The sequence below is a fragment of the Puma concolor genome, chromosome B3, assembly GCF_028749965.1.
Source record: "Puma concolor isolate L17-30 chromosome B3, mPumCon1.1.hap2, whole genome shotgun sequence".
NCBI lineage: Eukaryota > Metazoa > Chordata > Mammalia > Carnivora > Felidae > Puma > Puma concolor.
In genome coordinates, this window is record NC_141672.1 from 148,009,620 (window position 1) to 148,035,047 (window position 25,428).

Consider the following 25,428-nt stretch of genomic DNA (forward strand, 5'->3'; position numbering starts at 1 on the left):
CGCCCCTCCGCAGAGCCCCGCCCCCGGAGACTTGGGTCCCTGCCCAGAGACCCCCAGCCCTACGTCCCCCCCGGATCCCCCCGGAGGGCCCGCGGGCTCGGGGAGTCCGGCCAGAGCCCTGTGACCCGTCGGCGGTGACACGTCCACCCTGTGGACCACAGGGTCAGGCGCGCCTCCCCAAGACTCACAACGACGAGAACTACGTCTAAGAGCGCAGCTCACCTGCACACTTCACGTTCCGACTTTCAGACGCCGTGACCAGCCGTCTGACCTCGGGCAAGTTACTCAGACTCGTCTGCCAGGGCCGCGTGGACGCCCGCCGCCCCCACCCGTGCAGGGCTGTGCGGGGTGAGGGCCCGTGCGCGCTCGTGCCCGGCGCACAGGGACCCCGCGCGCACGCGCTGGAGAGAGCGCGCAGAGAGGGGGACGGAGTGGGGGTGCACCGGGACCCCTCCAGTGCAGGGGGCAGCGCACAGCTGAGTGCAGGCAGACTTGAGGCCCGCCTCTGGCTCTGTTCAGCCTGCAGCAGGTTCAACTCTGGCCTCAGTTGGCTCATCTGCAAAACAGGGGTAAGAATCATGCCTCCTCCGACATTTCCATGGCAGTCAGGGGATGCCTAGCACACACGTGGTGATCAACCCGTATTTTCCCACCCAGCCGGACCGTCAGCATTCCTCGGTTAGTGAGTTCTGCTTCCCTTTATGAAGGAGACAAACAAAAAAGGAGGGAACACAACTACAAAAGCGGTCATCACTGATTAAAAATAAGTTTATAATATAGATGCAAATTTCTTAGAAACCTGTGGCTCAGTGGGTTGAGGGACTGAGTTCAACTCAGGACATGATGGGGGGGGGGGGGCCGGAACCTGCTTCGAATTCTGGGTCTCTCTCTCTCTCTCTGCCCCTCCCCCACTTGTGCACGAGCACCTGTGCGCTCTCTCTCAAAAATAAATGAACTTTAAAAAAAGTTAAACTTATAAAAGCATAGGCTGCGCAACACTTATCAATACAGAAACCAATACTGGAGACACAGACTTTGGGTTGATTTGCTTTGGAATTCTTACATTAGAGTGGAAAGCTAATGAATTAATACGAAAAAGACACATGGACCCCTATGTTTACGGCATTACTTACAACAGCCAAGATGCAGAACCGATCCAAGTGTCCATCCACAGATGAATGGATAAAGATGCACACGCGCACACACACACACACACACACACACACACACACACACACAATGTGCAATATCAGCCATACAAAAGAATGAGATCCTGCCCTTTACGAGCACACGGAGGGACCTAGAGGGCATTACGCTAAGCGAAGTGAGTCAGACAGAGACAGACAAACGCTATATGATTTCACGTGCGTGGCATCTAAAAAGCCTAACAAAACCAAACAGAAGCAGACTCATAAACACAGAGCACAAACCCGTGGCCCGAGAGGGGGGTGAGATGGGAGATGAGATCACATAGAGAGAGGGGACGAAGAGGTAAAAACTTCCAGTTACACAGTGAAGAAGTCACGGGGATGAAAAAGTACACCGCGCGGAACATAGCCAATAATATTGGAGTAACTTCATACGGTGACAGATGGCGATGCCACTTACCTTGGTGAGCACTTCACAATGTATTTATACGCGGTGTTGAGTCACTAGGTTGTGCGTCCGAAACTAGTGCGGTATGTCAACTACAATTAAAAATTCATTTTAGAAAATTAACAAGTTTGAGGTCTTAGAAATTTAGAAAATTAACAAGGTCTAAGGTACAGCATGGTGGTTACAGCTAATAACACTGCTCTCGTCCACTTGACTGTTGCTAGGATAGACCTCAGGCGTCCTCACCATAAAGAACTCAGTAGCGATGTGGCCAGATGGATGGGGTAGCTAAACGCTATGGTGGTAATCATTTTGCAACTTACTACCGTATCAGTCACCACATTGCACACCTTGAAGGGACCCAATGTTGTGTGTCCATTATTGGGGGGAAATGTTAATGAATTAATGGCTACACAGGTACAGCTGACTGAAAATACACTTGAAAACAAATTTAGGCCAAAATCCTAGAAATTACTCGTGGAGAACATTGAAAGGTTGCAGAACCAGGGGCCCCCGGGTGGCTCAGTCGGTTAAGCGTCTGACTCTTGATCTCAGCTCAGGTCTTGATCTGAGGGTTGTGAGTTCAAGCCCTGCACTGGGTGCCACGTGGAGCCTACTTTAAAAAAAAAAAAAAAAAAAAGGCTGGGGCACCTGGGTGGCTCAGTCGGTTGGGCATCTGACTTCAGCTCAGGTCATGATCTCGAGGTTCGTGAGTTGGAGCCCCGCTTCGGGCTCTGTGCCGACAGCTCGGAGCCTGGAGCCTGCTTCCGTTTCTGTGTCTCCCTCTCTCTCTCTCTGCCCCTCCCATGCTCATGCTCTATCTCTGTCTCTTGATAATAGATAAACGTTAAAAAAAAGTTGTAGATCCATCCCAAGGTTTGTAAAAATAGCCCTTTTCCTTCAAAAACATTTTTTAAAGTTTTTATTTTTCTTTATTTTGAGAGAGACAGAGAGAGAGGCAGAAAGAGAGAACAAGAGAGAATCCCAAACAGGCTCCGTGCTGTCAGCATAGAGCCCAACATGGGGCTAGAACTCACGAGCCCTGAGGTCATGACCTGAGCCGAAACCAAGCATAGATGCCTAACCGACTGAGCCACCTAAGTGTCCCTGCAAAACATTTTTAAATGAATAATAATGACAAACAGGCAGAAAGGCGTGTAAATAAGTCGCGACTCCTCTGCCTGCAGGGTCTCGGCCAGCTTCTCCTCTGGTCTGCTGTGCTCCTCCCTGGATCAGCCTCTGATCTTCATGGTTCAAAGCCCACGTCTGTCCACAGCCAGTCCCGCGTCGCATCCTCCCGGCACCCCTGCCGGGTTATCACCTCTTAAGACAGCTCTGCCTTTCCAACAAGGTCTGTGGTAAAGTGTGGACCAAATAATATACAGTTAGGACAGAGTATTAAAACCGTGAGTGACTGATGGAAGCAAAGAGGAGGAGCGGGTGGGGGAGGGGGAGGAGGGGGAGAGGAGGGGGAGGGGAGGGGAGGGGAACAGAAGAAGAGGAAGGCAGAAGGCAGAGTGTGTTAGGGCGGATTCAGGGGGGTGTCTGCTGTAACCACTCAAGGGACACAGCTGAGAGGGGCTGTGAGTCAGCAGCGGGGGTGATGTCACAAGGCGTCCTCGGCGCTCCCTGGGGAATGGCGCAGTGAGCACAGAGCCAGGGAGGCTGTCCTGCTCTCGGAGGGAGGGGATCCCGGGACAGGAGGGTCCGAAGCAGACGAGGCCCCGAGGTGTCAGGGGCTCGGCCTTGCCCGGCCTTCTGGCTGTCACCCCCAGGTAGGTTCCAGGGAGGGGAAAGGAGGGGACAGTTCCAGCTGGGTTCTGGGCCCTGGCCGGTTCCGGGGTGCTGGGGCTGCAGGGCAGGGCGCCGCGTGCCCGGGCTGGCCCTGCGCTCTGTCCGCAGGACCGGACTGTCGTGCTGTGCGCAGCCCTGTCCACACCCAGCCCGACGGCGGGCTCAGAATCGGTGTTCCGTAACACGGAAGTAAGTGCTTACTGTAAAGCGTCCTCGGAAGGCGATTCGATACCCGACGAGCCCCACACCTGCCGGGCCTGGGGGGCCCTGGCAGCTCAGTACCTTCTCTACACACACACACACACACACACACACACACACACACGCACACACGCACACAGGCTGACGGAGGCCTACACGGTAGAGCCATGAGAAGAGAAAACCCCAGACCTTTGGGGGAAGGGCGTGGGGCAGAGGTGTATGTGGGAAGGGGCGAAGGCATGAGAGCCGTGACCGGGGGGGGGGGGGGGGGGGGAGGTTTCCTGTTTTAAAATAGACTCGCCAACCCACTAATTATGTCTCGCGCCTCCAGAGGCCAAAGTGGCTCTCCGTTCGGAAGAAACCATTCGAAGTAACTTGCAGATTCCCTGTATTTTCTTTCCTCTCTCCCTCTCGAGGAGGAGGGCGTGCTGATGAGCACGGACGGACGTTCCAAGGACCACAGACAAGAATCGGGAGGAGGGACCGCCGCCCCAGTCCTCACACGCCCTTGCGGTTTGCTCGTGCCATTTGCACGTCCGTCCCTTTTCCATCTTTGTGAGCTTCAAACAGAAGCCAAGTTTTCCCTCTTTCCCTGTGTGTTTCCCCGGAGCGCTTCTCCACGTGGCCAGAGAGGTTCCCTCGCTATCATCTGAGTGGCCGAGGCGGTTCCCTTCTCCAGCACCACTGTCGGAGGGGGACCCCGGGCCGGAGGGTGTGGACGCCAGCTTCAGCCCCTCCACGGCCGGGGCCCGCGTGAGCCTCTGTGGCGCCAAACTCGGGGCCTCCCTCGGAGGCGAGCCACCCCGCCGGCCTCCGCACACAGGAGGCCTCTCCCCCGTGTGGTTTGCGAGAGCGGCGGGAAGGGGCTTGAATCTGGTGGGGCTGCCGGCTGCCCGATGGGCAGGAGGCGGACACTGCCCCCACCGGGATGACACCGGGTGGGGGGGCGTCCCCGCAGCACGCAGGAGTCCCATCCGGATCCTTCCACCCACCCTGCAAATGTCACTGCCCCTTGAATTGCTGGAGTCAGGTTCCCAAGGTGCCTTGGATGGGGAGCTCCTTTGAGGGGACAATGTCACTCAGGTTGGCAAAGGACATACGCTCCTCTGAGGACAGAACGTAGAGGCACGCGCCAAGCACAAGGTGTCCTCCCTACAAGGTGGGTGAGAAACTTTGGACCCGAGCCTTCAGGAGAGGAGGCCCTTGCTCCATCCAAGAGCGTGGCCGTTATCACAGCCCCCTCTTCTCTTGGGTCCCCGGCGGGCGGGCGCAGAGCCAGGTGACCCAGCCCAGCCGGCGCTGGGTGGGGGTGGGGTTGTGCCGCCCCAAGAGTCTCCTTCCTGCCCTCCTCTGTCTCCGTCTGTCTTCAGGCCGCCGCAGGGTCTCAGGTTCTACCGGATCCCTGTTGTGATGGCACGGCGCCTCGCAGCCCCCTGGGGACTGAAGCCGGACGGAAGCCCCACAGACACCGGCGGCAGGGTGGGCAGAGGGGCCAGCACTGCCCGCTGACCTGCTGAGACGCTGCAGCACACGGAGCTCTCCCCGAGCCTGGCTCCCCTCGGTCCACAGGGCTGCTCGCAAACACCCCCGCCCCTCTTCTCAGAGTCCCCAGGACCGAAGCCTCAAGGTCAGGCCGCTTTCTCTCCCCTCGGGTTTCGGGATCAGGAGCTCTCCTGCCACTATGCCACCTGCCTCCCCGGCCTCGGATCCCCTCCCCCATCCCTCTGTGCCCGACAGGCCAGGGGAGTCCCGAAGCCTCACGTGCACCGTGGCTGGGCTCTCTTTTGAGGGGCGCGGGCCTCCTCGGGGCTCTCCTCCTGCTTGTGCACCGAGGAGCCCAGAGCAGCCCGGGACGCCATCACTGGGCCAGACCATCCCTGTCTAACGGTATGCCCCGCAGCGATGGAGGTGTTCTAGATGTGTGCTATCCCATCGGAGCCACCGGAGCATCTGAAGTGTGATCAGCGAGCGACCAACCCGTCTGCATTTGTTATAGCCGCTGAACCAGTATTGACCCATCATCGTCAACCGAAGCCCGTGATTTACGTCATGGTTCTACACTCTGTGTTGTGCGGTTGTGAGTGTGGACAAATCCGTGTCATTGATCCACCGTTACGGTATCATCCAGACGGAGGAGGTTCACCGCCCTACAAATCAGTGCTGCTGCGATTCGCCCTCTCGTGCTCCACCCGCACCCATAGCCACCACTCTGTGTACTGTCACTGTAATTCTGTCTTTTCCAGAAGGTCATAGGGTTGCCGTCTTTTTAGACCGTCTTCTTCCAACTTCCCAATTTACAGTGAAGGTACCTCTGTGTCTTTGTGCCTTCGTAGCTCACTTCTTGTAACCATTGAATGTCGTCCCACGGTGTCGATCCATTCACCTACTGAAAGACATCTGGGTTGCTTCCAATCTGGGGCAGTTATGAATAAAGCTACTGAAACATTCGTGTACGGGTTTTGTGTGAACATACTTTTTAAGTCATGTGGACAAAAACCTAGGAGTGCAATCGCTGGCTTGTAGGGTTAAGACTCTCTTTAGAAACCCCCGAACTGTCTTTTAAGAAACTGTCCAACTGTCTTTTGTTGTTGTTGTTGTTAAGATTTTATTTTTAGCAACGCTCAGCGTGGGGCTCGAACCCACAACCCCGAGAGATCAAGGGTCACACGCTCCATTCACTGAGCCAGCCAGCCAGGTGCCCCTGTCAAACTGTCTTTCAACGTGTCAGTGCCGTGTTGCATCCCCAGCAGAAACGAATGAGAGTTTCTGTTGTTCCACACCGTCCGTAGCATTTACGGTGTTCTGATTTGGGCTAGTCTCTGCGTACGTAGGCACACGGTGGTATCTCACGGTCAATGTGCATTTCCCCAGTGACTTAGGACATTGAGCACCTCTTCATTTGCTTACTTATCGTCGGTAGATCTTTGGTGAGGCGACTCTTCAGATACTTTGCGCATCTGTTAATTGGGTTGTTTCTTAGAGTTAAGGTTTAAGAGTTACTTATATATTTTGAATAAAAGTCCTATATCAGATATGTGTTCTGCCAATATTTTCTTCCCCATCTGTGGCTTGCCTTTTCATTCTCTTAACGGGGTCTTCTGCAGAGCAATTTTTAGCTTTGATGAAGTACATCCTATCAATTTTTTCTCTCAGTGTAGCATGATTTTGAGGTTTTATCTAAAAAATCATCAAACCCAAAGTCATCTGGATTTTCTTTTCTAGAAGTTCTATAGTTTTGCCGTACTGGCTCTTCTGGGCTGTTTGCCTCTCCATCCAACTTCTGAATCACTTTCATCAGTATCCACAAAACAGCTGGCTGAGATTTGGGTCGGGATTGGGTTGAATTTATAAATCAAGTCGGGAAGAAGTGACAATACTAAGTCGTCCTTCAGTGAACATGGAATAGTTCTCCAGTTGTTTAGATCTTCTTTGATTTTTCTTCATTAATTTTGTAGTCTTCCTCACAGACATCTTGTACATATTTTGTTAGACTTTTACTAAAGTATTCCACGTTTTCTCAAGCACTAATGGAAAATGGTGTATTAATTTCAAATTTTTTGTTGTTGGTATTTATTATGTCAACTGCCTTGTGTGTATTATCCTCGTAACCCTGCCACCTTGCTATAATCGCTTATTTGTCCCAGGGATGTTTTTTTTTAAAGAATTGACAATTTTGATTTATTTTTAAAAAGTATTTAACATTTTAAAAAATGTTTTTATTTTCGAGAAAGAGCTCAAGCAGGGGAGAGGCAGAGAGACGCAGACACAGAATCCAAAGCAGGCTCCAGGCTCTGAGCTGTCAGCACAGAGCTCGACACAGAGCTCAAACTCACGGACTGTGAGATCGTGACCTGAGCCCAAGTCAGATGCTTAACCGACTGAGCCACCCAGGCGTCCCTGATTAAATTTCTTTTGATAAAGGCCTGTGAGGTGATTTCTTTCTCCTGTTTTTGTAATTATGCCTTTCAAGGAAGTGGTCCATTTCATCTAAGTTATCACTGTAAGCCGAGCTGTTCACGGTATCCCTTTACTCTTACGATGCCCATGGGAACAGCAGTAGTGGCCTCTCAGGTCTCATAGGGCCACGTTTTAATGTTATAGATGTCAGTGGCCTTTTGGGAGGCTGCCCTCTACATGGTCTACCAGGTTTTGTTGGTTAGATTCTATTCATCTCCTCTCTGGATCCTTGACTTTCCTCCACTCTGAGTCTCTAAATTTCTCTCGTTCTGTGTGTTAATGAAAGACGGAAAACAAGGCCAGGGAGCCAGCCAGTCTTTGAGAAGATACAACTCCAGGAGTCCCTCTTTAAATCCCCAAGAATATCTACTTAGATGTTCTAGGCAACCTATGAGAAAAGGGGCCGTCCAGCGATTATCACTTCAGTATAAACCGTCTTCACATCAGGAAGGACATGTCTTCTGAGACTCGAGCTTAGACCACAGGAATAGTTTCAAGATTGCACTCCCCAGTACAAAAGTTAGGGTTCTGGGAAAACTGGGGGAAAGGACACTTTGCTAGATTTGAGTACAGAAATCCCAAATTAGGTATGAAGACCGAACAACGACACAGTTTGTGATTTATGACTTTAATATTTAGGTGTGAAGGTGAAGCCAGAGGACTTTGTGGGAACGGCTTTTTGGTGACAATTTTGTAAAAACAAAAAACAAACAAAAAAGCAAAAAGCCCTAAATTACAGGGGCCCCTCGGTGGCTCAGTGGATTAAGCGTCTGACTTCGGCTCAGGTCATGATCTCGCAGTTCATGAGTTCCAGCCCCGTGTCGGGCTCTGTGCTGACGGCTGGGAACCTGGAGCTGCTTCGGATTCTGTGCCTCCCTCTCTCTCTCTGCCCCTCCCCCATCTCTAAAAAAGTAAACATCAAAAAAAATTTTTAAAAAGTGAATTGCAAACTGAATGCTGGGGCTGATTCAATGTCATTTCGTACGCAACCCTCAATTCCACAACGTGCTCATCAAAACAGCTTTAGAGAGAACATTTTAACATTTTGGACCTTGGGTACAGAAAACTGGGTTAGTTCTAATCTTTGGTTCATGACATTCAGCACTGGTTCACACATGGTCTGCCTTTAGTTACGTCCAACATAAGTGTCCTGAATGGACTTCTCAAAAATGTTGGGGGCTTGACCACACGGTACCACATCCCCTGCCTCCTCCCTTGTAAGCATTCCATCCTTACGTTTCTCTTCAGCACTGTCCTTTCTCCTCCTGTAAGTCACATCTACAGGACTCGAAGTGTATTTTACTCACCTTTTTATAGGCGGGCATGCTGTATATCTTGAGACCTTTCTGCTCACTGTATCTCTAAGGCTTACCATGCCTTCTGCTTGGTTAGTCGGGGGTCACTAGTTTTAATTACTACACAATATTCCACTGGAAGATCGTATCCCATTTTATTCGTCCAGTCTTCAATGGGACTTCGGTCGTTTCTAGGTTTTTGCTTTCTGTGAATGGTGCGAGGAACTCTTGACTCCTGTTATCCATGTGCAAGTTTTCCCTCAGTACACACTTAGGGCTGACGTTTCTGGATTACAGGATGTGCGAAGTCCAACCCTAAAAGATATCACATCTTCTAAAGGACTGACCCACTTCTGAGTAACACCAGAAGCTTATAAGAAACAATGTGGGATCCCTCCAACCCTAGATACCATCAGACTGTTAAATTTTTGCCAATTGAACGGATGTAAAATGGCACCTCACTGATGCCACTCGTGTTGATCTGCACTGTAATTTCTCCCAGTTTGTAACTCAGCTTTTCACTTTCTTTGAAGACACTTCATCATCTATTAGAGCGGGGGTGTCTGGGTGGCTCAGTCGATTAAGCGTCCGACTTTGGCTCAGGTCGTGATCTCACAGCTTGTGAGAGAGATGTGCTGTCTCTCTCAAAAATAAACATTAAAGAAATTATCTATTAGTGCATAAAAGACTTCATCTTCCTTTCTTTTTAAAGTGGAAATATAGTTGACATAGGATATTCTGTGAGTTTCCGGTGTGTTTGCCATTGTGATTGTACACTTACATACATTTAAAAAGCTCATCAGAGTCCGTGTAGTTACGACGTGTCACCATACAGGTGTTACAATACTGACTACGTTCCCGGTGCTGTACTTTTCATCCCCGTGACTTATAACCTGAATTTTGTACGTCTTCATGCTTTTCACGTATTCACCTGCCCGACCACCCCCCAGACCCCCTGGCAGCCACCAGTCTGTTCTCTGTACTGAAGTCTGTTTGTTCATTTTTTATTCCACGTGAGTGAAATCATACAATATTTGTCTTTTTTTTTTTTTTTTTTTTAATGTTCATTCATTTGAGAGAGCTAGAGTACGAGCAGGGGAGGGGCAGAGAGAGAGGGAGACACAGAGTCCGAAGCAGGCTCCAGGCTCCGAGCTGTCAGCCCAGAGCCCGACATGGGGCACGAAATCATGACCTGAGTTGAAGTCGTACGCTTAACCAACTGAGCCACCCAGGTGCCCAGTGTTTCCTTATTTCACTTCGCAAAATAACCTCTAAGTCCATCCATGTTGTGCAAATGGCAAGAGCTCATTTCTTACGACTGAGTACCATCCCATTGTATATATATATACATCTGAATCCGTTCATAGGTCGATGGGCCCTTAGGGTGCTTCCGTGTCTTGGCACTTATAAATAATGCTGCAATAAACAACGAAGCCTGCATTTATCTTGCTGAATTAGCTTGTCTTCCTGAAGTAAACACTCCAAAATAGAACTGCTGGATCGTATGGTATATTTACTTTTCGTCGAGGGACCTCCACACTGTTCTCCACAGCGGCCGCACCAGTGTGCATTCCCACCAACTGTGCACGAGGGTTCCCCTTTCTCCGCATCGCCAACACCTGTGTCTCCTGAGTTGTTAACGTTGGCCACTCTGAAAGGTGTTGAGGCGGTACCTCGTTGTGGTTTTTATTGGCATTTCCCTGATGACGAGTGACCTTGAGCATCTTTTCGTGTCTGTTGGCCGCCTGGATGTCTTCTTTGGAGAAGTTTCTACTCAGGTCTTCTGCCTGTTTTTGTTTTTTTTTTTTTTAAATCAAGTATTTTTGGGGGGTGTTCAAATGCACTTCTTTACATATTTTGGATATTGACCCCTTACCATAGATGTCATTTGCAAATCTCTTCTCCCATTCAATAGGTTGCCTTTTCATTCTGTCCATGGTTTCTTTCACCATGTGAAAGCTTTTTAGTTTGATGGAGTCCCACTTGTTTCTGCTTTTGTCGTCCTGGCTTTCTCGTAGCCGTAGTATAGTTTAACATCCAGGAACGTGGTACCTCCACCTTTGTTTTTCTCAAGACTGATTTGGTTTCTTGGCCTCTCATGGTTCCCGATTTTACGATCATTTATTCTGATTCTGTGAAAGATGCTATTGGTGTGTTGAAAGGGACGGCATGGAGTCTGTAGACTGCTTCGGGTATTATGGGCATTCTGACGACATGATTTCTTCAAATCCGTGAGCACAGAGGATCTTTCTGTTCGTACCACCTTCCATTTTTTTTCACCCAGGTCTTCTGTGTACAGGTCTTTCTCCTCCTTGGTTAAATGTGTTCCTGGGTGTAAAACACCTCATTTTAATGCCAGATTTGTCAGTAGAACTTTCAGCTCATGCTTCATGTCTCAAGGGCAAAGCAGCAGTTATCTTTACTTTTTTCCCCCAGGTCTTAAAATTTTGTGTTACATTTAAGACATTAACTTCCTATGGCATGAGGTAGGAAATCAACTTTCACCCTTTCCCACAGATACATACCCAGTCATTCCAGCTCCAATTATCAAATTCTCTTTCCCCAATGTGACGTGCCACCTCTTACACCAAAGTCCAGTCCACGTGTGCCCTTCTCTGGGCATTCTGGGCTGCTCCACCGGGAAACGTGTACAGCCCTTGGCTCACACCGAGCTCTCTTCGTTAACATAGCTTCATGTGAACAGGTCTTAACATCCGACAAGTGCCCCCCGCCCTGCCTTTTCCTTTCTGAAACGCTGTAGCCCTTGGCGATCTTTCACCTTTTATTTTGAAATTGCTTTAACAAATTCCATGAGAAAACTTGGTGTGATTTTGATTGGAATATATTTGAATCCATAGGTCTATTTGGGGACACATGACAACTATTGTCTTCCTAGCTATTAACGTGTCTCTTCCTATTTACTGAGGTCTTAGTTATTGTCTCTTAATAATACTTAGAAAAACAAAAGGAAAAAAGTTCTGAAGTTTGAGAGAGAGAGGAGAGGAGGAGAGAGAGAGAGGGAGAGGGAGAGGGAGAGGGAGAGGTAGAGAGAGAGAGAGAGGAGGGAGAATCCCGAATCCCAAGCAGGTCCTAGACTCTTGGTGCAGAGCCCCACGGGGGGGCTCGAACTCATGGACGGTGAAGTCATGACCTGAGCCGAAATCAAGAGTCGGAGATTTAACTGGCTGAGCCACTGAGGTGCCCCTAGTGTTTTCTTAAAGAGGCCTTCAGTATGTATTGTTAACGTCCTAGGTACTTGGTGATGATGCTGCCATAAAAGGTATCTTCTGGCTTTCTAGTTATTGCCATGAAGAAATGCACCTGGCTTCTGAGAGGTAATGCCACACCTCGCTACCTAACTACACCCTCTATTTCTAGTACTTTCTCTAGATTCCTTTAGACTTTAAGAACAGATTAACATGCAAATATCGAGCGTCTCCTCCTTACTGCTTCCTATGACTGACTCTGTTTTGACTCTACTGAACACAGATCTCCAACTCACCACAGGCAGCCCTGTGTTCCCGACTTTAAAAGGGAATGAGCTTCCTCTTTTTGGAAGATGGCCGCTTTTCATTTCTTTGTTTGGTTTTACACAGAAACCATCAGCTTAAGGAAATTCCTTCCTGGTTCTGACTTACCAAGAGTTTTCATCATGAGTGGGTGTTGAATTCTATTAGGTGCTTAACCTGAATCTGCTGAGCTAGTCAGAACGGTTTTCTCTCTTGAATCTGTTCATGTAGTAAATTGACAGATTACATTTAAATACGTTACATTTACAGATTTTAACGCTAAGCCATCATTACATCCAAGAAGTGGTAGACAAACTTAAACCTAGAAATCTGTATTGTAAAATAGTGCTTTTCATCTGTTTTCCGTAGTATTTCATGGGTAAAAACGGCTGGCTGGCAGATAGAGTGTGAAACCCATGGGACAGACGGTCTCTCTCGTCCACAATCCTGTAGCTGCCGTGTTTGATTTAGGCCCTTTCCGCTTCGAATTTGACCAGAAAAAGGAGCTCCTTCCTGACCAGATGCTAACTCGGCGTGACGGGCTGAGGAGCAGAGCCGGAGAATGTGATCTCTGAGCGACTGAGAGCAGTTCTTGGCGTTAAAGAAACGCTGAGGTCCTCCACGCAAAGCGATGGGAGATCACCACTCACCGTGGCAAGATCGGTCGCAAGCGGACGTGACAAGGGCGGCGGCGGCAGCTGCGCGGAGTCAGTGGAGGAGAAACGAAAGCACCACAGGTCAAGGTGAGCCGCCAGCAAGAGTAAGAGAAACGGCAGAACAAGGGAGCGTATGGTTTTCCTTTTTATTTAATCACAGACAGGTGGGGTAAACATAAACACAGCACGATTACTCCAGATCGTTCTTCGTATCGTGTACACACCCAGACCGGTGAACGCTACCGAAAGAAGCCTGCGGTCAGCGATGAAACGCACACAGCCGTTCCTTCCCTCGCTCAAACAATTCAGAAACACACAAACGTAGAATCTCATCGGCACACACTCTCCTGTGACAAATGATTCAGACATAAATAGTGGGTGCAAAGAAACTATATGCTAACACAGGTATAACCTTTGTTAATGAAACAACAGAAGCAGCCATAATGATTAAGATACATTCAGTTACTGGTAACTAGTTGTGCCCTAACGGGCATTATCAAAAGAGAAATCGTGCTGCAGAGAAAAGCTCTATATACACACACAATGAGAAAAATAAACTGCAAGTTCAACGCATGCATGTTTAATACTGGAAAAATCACAGCCCTCCGAAAGGTCTCCACGTTTGTTAGAAAAGCCCTCTGCGCTCAACTAAAATTAAAATGATCTTAGAAGGATAATACTTGTAAAGTTTACTTAAGTCTTTTCAGCCACAGAAACTGCAATGGAAATAAATGTTCAGAGTCATTTTCAAAACAAAACCAAAAATCTATTCTTCTGGTTGACATGCATGATTAAAAGGTCTGTGCCACGCACACTGCTCTACACTCCCCAGGACTAGGAAAAAAGACCTCAAGTCAACTTTTAGTTTGCAGATGGTCTAAGGAGTTTGTATTCCAGCAGGAGTTCAGATCTTCTGGATCTTTTCGCCGACAACTACCGGGTTTTCTTTTCTGATTTTCTCCGCGGCATCAGCTTTGTAATTGTACGAGCAATTGTGCACGTCTGAGTAACGATGTACACCACAGTACACATGTCCACACCGGCATTCAAACCCTGCAAACGGATCAGTACACATGCGTGAGCGGGAGGGAGGGACTGACTGCGCGATGCCTTAGCACCGTCAACACTAACAGCATAGGCTACGCAACGCGGCGTCTAAACAAGGACGCTGGGCAGTTGCAGGACCTAGTTAACGGTTTCGGTTCAGACTGCACCAGCTGATCGCTTCCTTCCTCGTTCCTACCCTACGAATACAGGTGCGTAGCACGGCAAATCACAACCGCTGCCCTGCGCTTGGGTCTCCACCTGGGACGTGGCCACAATTACTTCCTACCAAAGTCGGGATCGCTGCACCGAATGTAAAACGCTTCTCAAATCCAAATTCTAAGTGTGCAGGAAAGCACACCATCAGAGGCAACCTTAAAATTTAGTGAAGAAGCTGTAAGGAAACTTCTGGGAGGCCTGGATCCACGCTGGCTTCCCGCGGCAGACCCTGTGGGGGCGGGGCTCCCGCGGCTCAGCGCGAGCAGGAGCAGGGGTGCGAGCAGGACCAGGGGTGCGTCAGGGCCGCCTCAGCGTGAATTCGCTCGCTAACGCAGGCCAGTTACCGAGCTTCTCCGAGCCTCAGTTTCTGCATCTGTAACTTTGGAATAAGTTACTGTAGGGACCGAATGGGGAACGTGGTGAGCACTTAATACACGGTAAACGTGCAATAATGCGATTTAATTTTAGGGAAATGCCCACAGGGCTGAAGCCGAAAGAGAGATCCCGAGAGTGTGGGTGGAGGGCCTTTATAGAAAACCGGTCCTGCTTCTCATAATGGAGTGTTTTGATGTGACGGAGCTGCTGGAAACGGAGCACAGGAATCGACATTTTGAACACTGACGTTTGATGGAAGTTTCCTCTACCACCTTTTTGTTTGTTTCAGAAACACATTCTGTCCCCTCGTGACAATGAATGGAAAATGAAGCCAACTCTAACGCCAGACCGACAGACCGGACAAGATGAAAATTACTAAGTCTCCACCTTCCCATCATGAAGTTTGAGTGTTTCTGAGACTCAGAAAGACTGTATTTGACACTAAATACGTCTATTTTGAAATGTCTTATTTGTCCGTGCTTGTATTCTCTAAATAAACACATTTGCCCAAGTACGGGCCAGTCGTAAGTGTCTCTGACATCAGATTATAATCCCCTTTCCACTTGGTCTCCAACCTACTCCTTGGCGGGAGAACCCTTCCTAAAAAGCATCCGATTTTATCCGGTCTTGTCAGCTCTGTACGTCAAGTTCTTATGCTACGGAGCACAGAGCACGGCGCCTGGCGCACACACAGCGAGAAATGGTCATTGCTTAGAAGCTGTGACCGCCGTCCACCAGGAAGCACAGTGCGTGCACATCGTGAGCCTGTCCGTGTTTCTGTCTCACCGCGTATCCGACGCCCCCGTTCACATGCTCCGTGCCGCGGCCACACTCCCCATCCGCGGCCCCTGACGAGGCCCCGTTCTTTCCTTCCTCCGACCTTCTGGTCGAGCTGTTCTTTCTGTCTGAAACGCCCCTACTCCATCAGCTCTGGGTCACAGCCCTCCTTCAGGGCCTGCCTCAAACGTGCTGCCGTCGTGGTACTTTCCGTGACGGGCTCCTACTCCCCCCTCTTCCATTCGGATGAACCGCGGCACCTGTCCGACTTCCCAGAGTCTGCTGACTGTGCTTCCTCTGCTCCACAACCAAGTGGCATCTCGCTACGTTTTCTCCCTCCCCGAGTAACGGTGCGTCTCACAGCGGGGCCCGCCGAGCTTGGGTCCCCTCCTGTGTGCACTCTCTGGCCCTCAGAGCACCTGGCGCCCGGGCCCGACCCGTCTGACATTCGAAGACTCTGCTGGGATGGACCAGTAAAAGAGCATCTATTCATGTCACTCTCAGGTATATAATTAAAGACACTTTAAGAAAACTCAGAAGCGGGAACGAATCCAGGATTAGCTCTCATGGGAACACACGTGAACCTCCTGGGGCCTGGAACAGTAAGGCACGCGTTATTTTAAAGAACACTCTGAGGCTGACGCCACTGCACTTTGGCCCTTACCAGTAAGTCCTACTTTCTTCCTGCACATGAAACAGCGGTTCTTTTTCTGTTTTGGCTTTTCAAGAGACTTGCTTTGCTCCTCAGATGGCTGCTGCGCCGTATCTGATACTGAAGCTGACAAAACAGGAAGGAGGTAGAGTTTAATTATTCAGTAAGATTCTGACACTGGTTGGTGGCCGTCCACCTCCCACCCCACCAGTCTGTTACCGTGAGGGCCACTGAGGACTCCGTTAGCCTGGAAGAGGCTTACACGGAGTTACAAAGCTGATTACATAATATGACCCCCTATTCCTCAAATGTATGTGTGCATGTGACGTACGTGTGGATGTGCACAAGCAGGAAATCTGGAAGAACATATATCAATATGTTAACACTGACTCAAAATCTAGCACGGCATTCCCTATGTTTTTTAAATTATGTATTTGAAATAAAAGGTGCAAGCACTCATACACACACACACACACACACACACACGCACGCACGCACGCACACAAATACTCCTGGGGTATTTTCTACGGGAGTGTGTAAGGAAATGGCTACAGGCCAACTTCTGAATATTGCTGGGGTCCGAACTATGTAGATTTCTCAGAACAAGGGCAAAAAAAGGCTGAAATCAAGACCGGGTAGAGCACCATGTTTAAAAGTCTCAGAATGTTCCACATAAAACCTTTAAAACGTTAGCAAGGTCGATGTAGTAGAATGTTACAAACAGGGTAACAGAATGACGCATTTAAGCAGTGAAGCAAAGGCCGGCTGCACCAAGATTCCAATTCCTGCACCTAAACCCTACCTCACTGAGCCCTCCGGGCCGCGGTCACCAGGCAGGGGCGGTCACGTGGCCCAGCACACACGCCATCCCGCTCCCAAACAGTGACCCTCCACGGTCGCTGTGGGGCCAGGCACCTGTGTTCACACCACCCACGGCCGGGACCCAAGGGCCCTTTGCTCGACCTCCTCACACCTGGGTCCACCTGCTCTTCTTTCTCAGGAGCAGCTCGAGTATCCCCTCCTCCACAGAAGCCGTCCCACTTCTCCACGAGGCTCACTCATCACCCCTGGCTCCCTGACCAGTCCCACCAAATCCTGGGCCCGCCACGTGCGTGCCTCTCCGGGCCACACTTGACACGGCACGGAGCCCACGCCCCGCGATGTGACTCACCCCCAGGACAAAGCCTGGAGGCCCGGCGGCACCCTCCCCCTGCTATAGCCGCCCCGAAGCGCCTGTCTCTCTGAACACACACGGTCTCTGGCCTCTGGTCTCGTCGGCCTCCTTTCCGTGTGGAATGCTTGCCCTCGGTCCTCGGGTCCCACTCTTCACGGGGCTCTCATTTTTAAGCGTCTACCATCAACTCTTCCCCACCCCCTACGCACCGACCTGGATTAGGAAGCTGACCGTGTGCCCCAGCAGTGCTGCCCACACGGTGGGACCCGCCTGTCTGCCTGAACCTGGCTTAGCGGTGTGCTCCTCCAGGGTGGGAGCTTGTCCTTCCCGCTCCTGCTCCCGGTGCCGATCCTCGAGCCCCGACCGCAAGCTGGCGCCGCACAGAGACCCAAACCTCATTCCTGAACTACTCGCCCTCTGTAATCGCGTGCCCCGGTTTCCCCAATTACGGGGTCAGCCCACCCAGGAGGGACGGTATCGTATTTCCCGTCTGCACCTCCAGCTCCTGTCCAGCGAGCTACGCGGGGCGGGCTCTCAGTCATGTGAGGTCATGGATTCTAACCTATGTTAACCGTATGACCTCCTATTTTAACAAAACACGACGAAGACAAAACAGCACAAACCGAAAAGTGAACACGCACAAATGAGCAACTCTGTGATCACTCCACCTAGAAATTCTGAAGCCAGATGGGAGACAGTTCTACTAACACGAACGTTTTATTTTGAAACACATTATGGACCCTCTTATTATCAATAAACAAACAGCCTCAGGACTCGAGCTCCAGGGGGGCAGGGGCGGAGTGTCGTTTACTTGTTGTATCCCTAGCCCCCGGAACAATATCAGATAACGTCCCTCTATGTGTAAAGGGCTCAAAAATAGTTTAACTTGCAATCCAAAGAGAATGTATTTATTGTCTTTGAAATCTGTAAGCCGTAATATCTAACCTGTTCTCCCAAGAAACCGTGATACTCAAATAAACATATAAACAATGCTTTAGTGGCAGTAACAGCACTACCACAAGAAAACATTTTTTAACAAGACAGGTTTAATTACCGAGGCACAAACTCTGGTATGTGGAAACAGAGAGGTGAAAACAGGCACTCGCCTGCCACACACACGAATGCTGTTGCACGGAAGCGTCTCAAGGAAGACATTTCACAGTATGGACCCTGAAGGTCCGTCTACAGCAAACGCACAGCCTGTAGAGCTAAGAGTCCACAAGGAATCTAAGAGCTCAGGAGCTGGGGCGAGCATCTGACGCTGATCACTGTCCACTAGATCCCCAGGGGACCAAGGTGACCTTAGCTTACCTCAAACTAGTGGTCGGTAGCTAGAGTTGAAACATTTCACAAATCAATTCGTGGGCAAGAGGATACAGTGTTTGGCGTAAGTCTACGATTCCCAGAGATTCTGTTTCCTTACTTTCTATGAGACTTACGACCAAAGCATGCCTGATCAAACTCATGATTACGTAAAAGGAAACAATCCAGTCTTTTAAAAGGGCCGGACTCATATTGAACCTGAAGCCAAAATAGGAAGTCTGCTCGGAACTGGGCAGTTTTTCGCAATCTGAGATGAGCACCGAAGACAAGAGGGCACCTGCTCTTTAAGGGTTAGCGACCGGCAGCTGCCTATGTCGTATCTGCACGACCGAAGGTCTACTCGGGCCGCCTGCGCGATGGCATTAAGGCTGTGGAATCAACTTCATTTTTAACGGGAATCTCAACTAGACAAAGTCGATTGGCCAGTGACTTCAAGATGCTTCAAAACCACAGGGCAGGGGCGCCCGGGGGGCTCAGTGGGTTACGCGTCCAACTCCTGATTTCGGCTCAAGTCACGACCTCACGGTTTGTGGGAGTGAGCCCGGCATCAGGCTCTGTGCTGACAGCATGGAGCCTGCTCGGGGTTCCCTCTCTCGCCCTCTCTCCCTGTCTCTGCTCCTCCCCCTCATTCACACTCATTTTCTCACTCTCAACATAAATAAACTTAAAAAACATTTTAAAAAGAACAGGGCAGATAAAATTATAGTTCAACTACCCACATGGATGATCACATTCAAAAGAAACAAGGCCCTCTACTCTGGGTCCTGTTAAGGAAAAAAACTACACAAACATAACAGTGAGAGTTTTATACACTCATTTTAATGAGTGTGTAATGAGCATTTTAATACACATTGTGAAAAGTGACACACAGGAGGACATTAACAGGCACCCCGACAAAGCTGACGGTGGACACGGCACCCCTGCGACGTGACCCCCGGGCCTTGCTGACCCAGGAGGACGAGGGTCCCGCTCATCACCTCTGCCCAGGGCGGACAGAGAGTGGCCGCACGGCAGACACTGACTGTGCGTGCACACTTTTCCGATGACCCCCTACGGTAACACTCCCTGTCCTCCTCTGTACTTCGTTTCACGCGAAGTGAGGAGGTGGACCGAATCATCTTTGAGTTACTCCTAGCTCAAGAATTCTTCACAAAATGAGAACACTGTAAATATTCGTGAGAAAAATGAGCCCGTATAGTAGCAGGGTCCAAAAAAATATGCCGGGCCACAGATTTAATTTTATATTTTCCAGCCATCGTGTTAGGAAGTTTAAGAAGGGTAAGTTAATACATATCATCATTTAGGGGCGCCTGGGTGGCTCAGTCGGTTGAGCGTCCGACTTCGGCTCAGGTCATGATCTCGCGGTCCGTGAGTTCCAGCCCCACATCAGGCTCTGTGCTGACCTCTCAGAGCCTGGAGCCTGTTTCAGATTCTGTATCTCCCTCTCTCTGACCCTCCCCCGTTCATGCTCTGTCTCTGTCTCAAAAATAAACGTTAAAAAAACATTAAAAAAAAAAAATACATATCATCATTTAAAAATGTAATTGCTGGGGCGCCTGGGTGGCGCAGTCGGTTAAACGTCCGACTTCAGCCAGGTCACGATCTCGCGGTCCGTGAGTTCGAGCCCCGCGTCAGGCTCTGGGCTGATGGCTCAGAGCCTGGAGCCTGTTTCCGATTCTGTGTCTCCCTCTCTCTCTGCCCCTCCCCCGTTCATGCTCTGTCTCTCTCTGTCCCAAAAATAAATAAACGTTGAAAAAAAAAAAAAATTTAAAAAAAAAAAAAATGTAATTGCTATGAAAGTATTAACGAGACATTTCTCATATTTTTGATACTCAGTCTTCAAAACCCAGCATATCCGCAAACGAGCACGCACTGAACTACATAGTTCCGGCCCAGCCACGCTTCGGGTGCCCACGCTACCCGAGACCAGTGGCCGCCGTTCCGGACAGAGCAGCTCTGTGCACGAGACCAGTTTCTGTTCGCAGCTGTCTGGGGGCAAAGAAGCATCACATCAATCTTCTTGAAATACGACTTTGGGCCATCTTAAAAAAAACGAAAAAGGAACCAAACTTCACGAGGCGATCTCCCCTACCCACCCGGCACCTCAGGAATCTTCCACGACTTGGTTTAGACAGGTTCTTGGCGTCAGGCCCCAACGGGCGTCCAGCGGCTGCGGCCCCTTGGCTGGTTCCCGAGCACTTCCCCTCCCAGGGCTCCTTCTCCAGCAGAGAGCCCTCTTCACGGCGCCCACCTGCCGTCCGAATGAACCATTCAACCCGTGGCCTGTGTACCTGGTTTCTTCTGCTTGCCCTGTTTCCAAAGCCCACCCACGTGGGGAGGCCCCGGAACCGGTCTCCCTTCCAGGCCAAGCAGCACTCCGGGGCGTACAGAGCCCGCCTCTCCGTGTCCGCTCAGAGCCTGTCTGCTGACGGCCGTCTGGTTGGTCGCTGTAAGCAGTGAGGCTGTGAACATCCTTACACAAGTTTGTGTGTGTGGACATAGGCTTTCCATCTCCTGGGATTTAGGAAAGGAGTCTCTGGGCCATACAGTTAACTCTCTAACTTTCTGAATTAAATCTGTGACTGCCAAACTGGTTCTCGAAGAGGCCGTGTCCTTTTATATCCCCAACAAACATGTATTACGGTTCTAATTCCTCCATATCCTCAACATGTGGACCGTCTGTGTATCTTCTCTGGAGAAACGTCTATTCAAATCCTCTCCTTTGCCCTTTAAAAGACTGGTCTTTCTATTGTTGAATGATGACACCTCTTTACACATTCCTCTCAGACACAGGATTCACAAACATTCTTAACCATTCTCTGGATCGCCTTTGCGCGCTCCTGACGGCGCTCCGTGAAGCGCCCGGGTCCTGACTCTGCTGTAGGTCAATGCGCCCTTCTTCCTCCGGTCCCTTGTGCTCCAGGCGTCCCGTCCAAGGAGGCACTGCCTCACCCGAGGCCGCGAGGAGTTATGCCTGTTTTCCAGTTTCAGCTCCTACCACTTGGGTCTTTGATGTGTTTTGGGGCAAACGTCTGTAAAAGGTGAAGGAGAGGTCTCATTCTTTCAAGTGTCCCAGCATCACCTGCTGAAGCCCAGGCTTCGCCTACTGGATGGTCTCGGCTCCCTGCGGAAAATCAGCTGCCCGCGAACCGCGGGGTGTATCGCCGGACGCCCGGTGTCACTCCAGGGCCCGACGGTAGTGCCCTCTCGCCTGTTCCCGCGGTCTTGGGGACTGCAGCAGGTGGTACGCTTTGAACTCTGCTCTACTTTTTCCAGGACCGCTCGGCTATTCTCGCCCACCCTCTCCAGTCAGAAGAAATCTTTGAGTTTTAAGCGGCGTCACACAGAGTAAAGACTGTGCAGTCAGCCCGTTATCCCGCGGGCTTGGGGCACCTCTCCTTTACGACACAAATATGGCTCAGAGAAGTGGGGTGTCGGGTCCACACGCTGTAGTAGAACCTCGGACCCCAATGCCACTTCTTTCGGGGAAGATCCTGCATCTGAGAGACTCAGGTGAACTGAAGGGGGGGAGGCAATGCTGTGCCGTCAGACAATCAAGTAGGATGGTTTCAAGTGCACCAAAACGCTTAAAAGAATTTTTGAAGCTACCTTTTGTGAACTGAAAATCCGACATTCCTAAGTTAGAGACCACACAAGTGAGGTATCGCCAACCGTTAAAGTAAAAAGAATAATGAAATGAGAAACGTGCTGTAATACGCTAAATACTCATTTAAACGCGAGAAAAATTCTTCGGAGCCACGGGGACAAAATGAAAGCGGTACCGCCCACCTGGTGGCAACAAATCTTAATTATCAGCAGAATACCTACAGAGAACAAAGCTGTCTCAAGAACCCTAATCTGAAAACTCCAATGAAGAATGTTAGGAGGGGCGCCTGGGGGGGGCTCAGTCGGTCGAGCGTCCGTCCGACTTCGGCTCAGGTCATGATCTCACGGTACGTGGGTTCGAGCCCCACATTGGGCTCTGTGCTGACGGCTCAGAGCCTGCTTCAGATTCTGTGTCTCCCTCTCTCTCTGCCCCTCCCTCACTCGCACTCGGTCTCTCTCTCAAAAATAAACAAAAAAACATCAGGAAAGTCTGGCTTGGGTACACAGCTGCTACTCACGTACCCTCTTCCATCTGGGATTTTCTTCCCATCTAGATAAATTTCCCTGAGGGACACAGAGGGAGTAGACACTTGGCAGGTCACCAAAGCAGAGGAGCCCGCCCTGGCAACGGAGGGCTGCCCCTGGTGACAGGAAGCCACGTCCACCTCCTAATCTAGGAAGCACCACGGCCGGTGGGCACAACTCTGGCCCGGAGTCCAGCTCAGACACCGTAGGGCTGGAGTCCAAGACTTCTTCTCTCTGAGGTTTCGTCCATCCAGTAAATAGACGGAGAAAAGCGTTCTCTGCATTTACTCCTACCACCAGGGAAAGCACAAGCACATCGGTGTCAGGAGTGTGCGTGTACACACGCATGCACGCACGCACGCAGCGCACACACGCCTGGCCCCGCTCTCCGCGAGTCTGCTTCATGCCCCTTCACTTTTACGAAAAACCTACGTTAGGACCTGTTTTTGCTAACCAGTAGATACCCAAAGAGAATTTCCGTGTTTATGAAATGGCACTTGCTTCTTTATCCCGTTTTGGTTTACAAAAGGCTTGACAGAAACGCTCTACTTTTGGACAGTGGGGGACACCTGCACTCGGGTACACGTTTCTCATAAAAGAAGACAGTCTTAATTCAACGGGGTGGGCAAGACATTTTTAAAATAGTGAAAACGAATCCTCTTAAACTGAAGTGAAAACTTACACCTGGTTCCTCAGAGATCCTGCAACGCTAAGATAACGAATGCTGAGTTTTTAAAAGGTACTTAGAAGCTGCTACTGGCTTAACCTCCAAGGTCACTGAATCGTACGTGAAAAAAGGAGTCTACAGATTTTCAACACGCCTTACGATTTCTCCTAATGTGGCTTCAAGGCCACCTTTGGTACTCTTGTTGCCAGGGCCACTCAGTGCAGAAAGCCACGCCGTCCTCCACACACGCATGGTGTACGTTCACCACCCTGTCTTCATCCTCGGTGGCCGTGGACACCAACTGCTGCCACGTCTGCCCGCAGCACCCATTTCGCTCACAGTCTACAATACGTGCGTGCCACTGCGAGACAGAACATAAGCGAGGTCAGCAGCCTGTGTTCATTTTTCCTTCCTTCGCTCTCAGCAACCCTTGCTTCTCCAAACTCTCTAGTGGTCGGCACCTGGGGGCTGCAATAACCCAGGGCCCAGATGACTTCTCCTTCTGCTGAGTCGTTATCCGACTTGCTCCCCTAATCTCAGCCTCTCACTTTTCAAAGTGTGCCAAGGACTTCCAAGTCTCAGACGTGACACCGATCGCACATTTAAAGACCAATGCTCGACCTACAACCTCCGGCCGAGCTCTTCAGTTCTGAAATGGGATCACGCCCCGCGCACACCTGGTCTGGCCGTGCCACCTCTCCCAGCGCCCGGTCTGAAGCAGCCCGCCACCGCCACTGTCGCAAAACCGAAAGCTTTACCACCCTGCTCCTATTTCCCGCGTCTCATGCGTAACTAAATCTCAGGGATTCTTCTCTTACTGCTTTGAAACCATCCCTCATCTGTGCCCTTCCTTAAGTTTTTCTATTTAACCAAGAAATAAAAATTATTTATACTTATAATGCTTATGTTGGCCAAATAGTACATATCCTTGCTATAGCAAAATCCACGATGGGCAAAATTATGCCAACATTTATTGGGCATAAACTCAGAGCAAGAGAAATTAGCCAGCTCAACTACATCTGAACTAGAGAGCTTAAACTAACATCGCCAGAAGTTTCTCTCGCTGTCATGTGAGCACGATGTCCCGTGGCGGGGGTCACTGTCAGGGCAGCCTGTCTCTCTGAACCGTGCCGGAGGCAGAGGGACACAATGGTCACCCTGGGCTCACCTTTCCCGAGTGTCCTCCTTCTGTAAAGCCATCGTCCCCATGCTGGTGGAACAGAACCCATCCAGCGCAGTCTGCCTCCCAGCCTCCTAAGCGTCTCCCCTACGATCGCTGCCTACCGACAAAGCCCTCCCAGATCACCGTGACCCACACAAGGGGGGGGCGTGCAGAGTGTGGGCAAGGACACGAGGCACTGAGCAAGATGCCGCAGTGGGTTACCGACGGGAGAGGGTCTACTGCCGGTCAAATTCAATGGTCTCTTCGACGGCCCAGGTCAGAAACAAGAGATTCCTCGTAAACCAGCAGCCCCAGGTACTTGGAGAGGAGCTAGTATTTGGGTTAAACTGGTAAGAATAAGAGTAAGAGAGAACAGGAGAATATAATCCCACTACTCACTCACAACTCTCAACTAAACACATTTATGACTTTCGACTTTATACTGATGACATAATTACACAGAAGTGGGAACTGGCCCCCAACAGTTCAGTCAATTAAATCCCCGAAGACCTAAAACGTTCTGCTCATAAAGAAGACAAACAGCAAACTATATTTGAGGCTGGCAATTTAAAAGACAGCGGCACCTCGGACAGGCCTGGCCTGTAACAGCCAGCTGTCGGGTAAAGGACCGAACCCGCGCAAGCCCACGTGCAAACCTTGCAGGTCTTCCGTGTCAGGGATCGCTTTGTCCACAGACGTACTGTCCACTTGGGAAGATGCTACAGATTCGGATAAAAGCGACTGATTTGATACAGGGCTAGAAAAGCAAAAATATCGAGATTTTAAAAGTGATTTCCCGGCATGAACGGTACCTAAAATGATGTAGTAAGTATGCGTCCAACATATCTAAGCAGTCATCACAGCAAGAACAAACACAGAGATCCTTCTTTATAACT

The 25,428-nt window shown here is 50.2% G+C and overlaps 1 protein-coding gene and 1 long non-coding RNA gene across 7 annotated transcripts in view; one reads left to right on the forward strand and one right to left on the reverse strand.

Annotated features, from left to right (window-relative positions):
• The first annotated feature begins 3,083 nt into the window (after positions 1-3,083).
• Positions 3,084-6,038, forward strand: LOC147580513 (uncharacterized). The gene is made up of 2 exons (XR_015253009.1): positions 3,084-4,750; positions 4,962-6,038. It is a non-coding gene; the product is annotated as an uncharacterized LOC147580513 (long non-coding RNA).
• A 7,102-nt stretch (positions 6,039-13,140) lies between these two features.
• Positions 13,141-25,428, reverse strand: part of ZFAND6 (zinc finger AN1-type containing 6) — a 76,612-nt gene continuing 64,324 nt past the window's right edge. For 5 of the 6 annotated variants that reach the window (XM_086711755.1, XM_086711753.1, XM_025919945.2 and 2 more), the window contains 3 exons: positions 25,189-25,289; positions 16,088-16,201; positions 13,141-14,061 (listed from right to left, as the gene is read on the reverse strand). In XM_086711755.1, coding sequence (XP_086567881.1) covers positions 13,913-14,061; positions 16,088-16,201; positions 25,189-25,289 — 364 coding nt within the window. In that variant the 3' untranslated portion in view covers positions 13,141-13,912. The remainder of the gene's footprint in view (positions 14,062-16,087; positions 16,202-25,188; positions 25,290-25,428) is intronic. The other variant, XM_025919946.2, reaches the window with a different exon arrangement.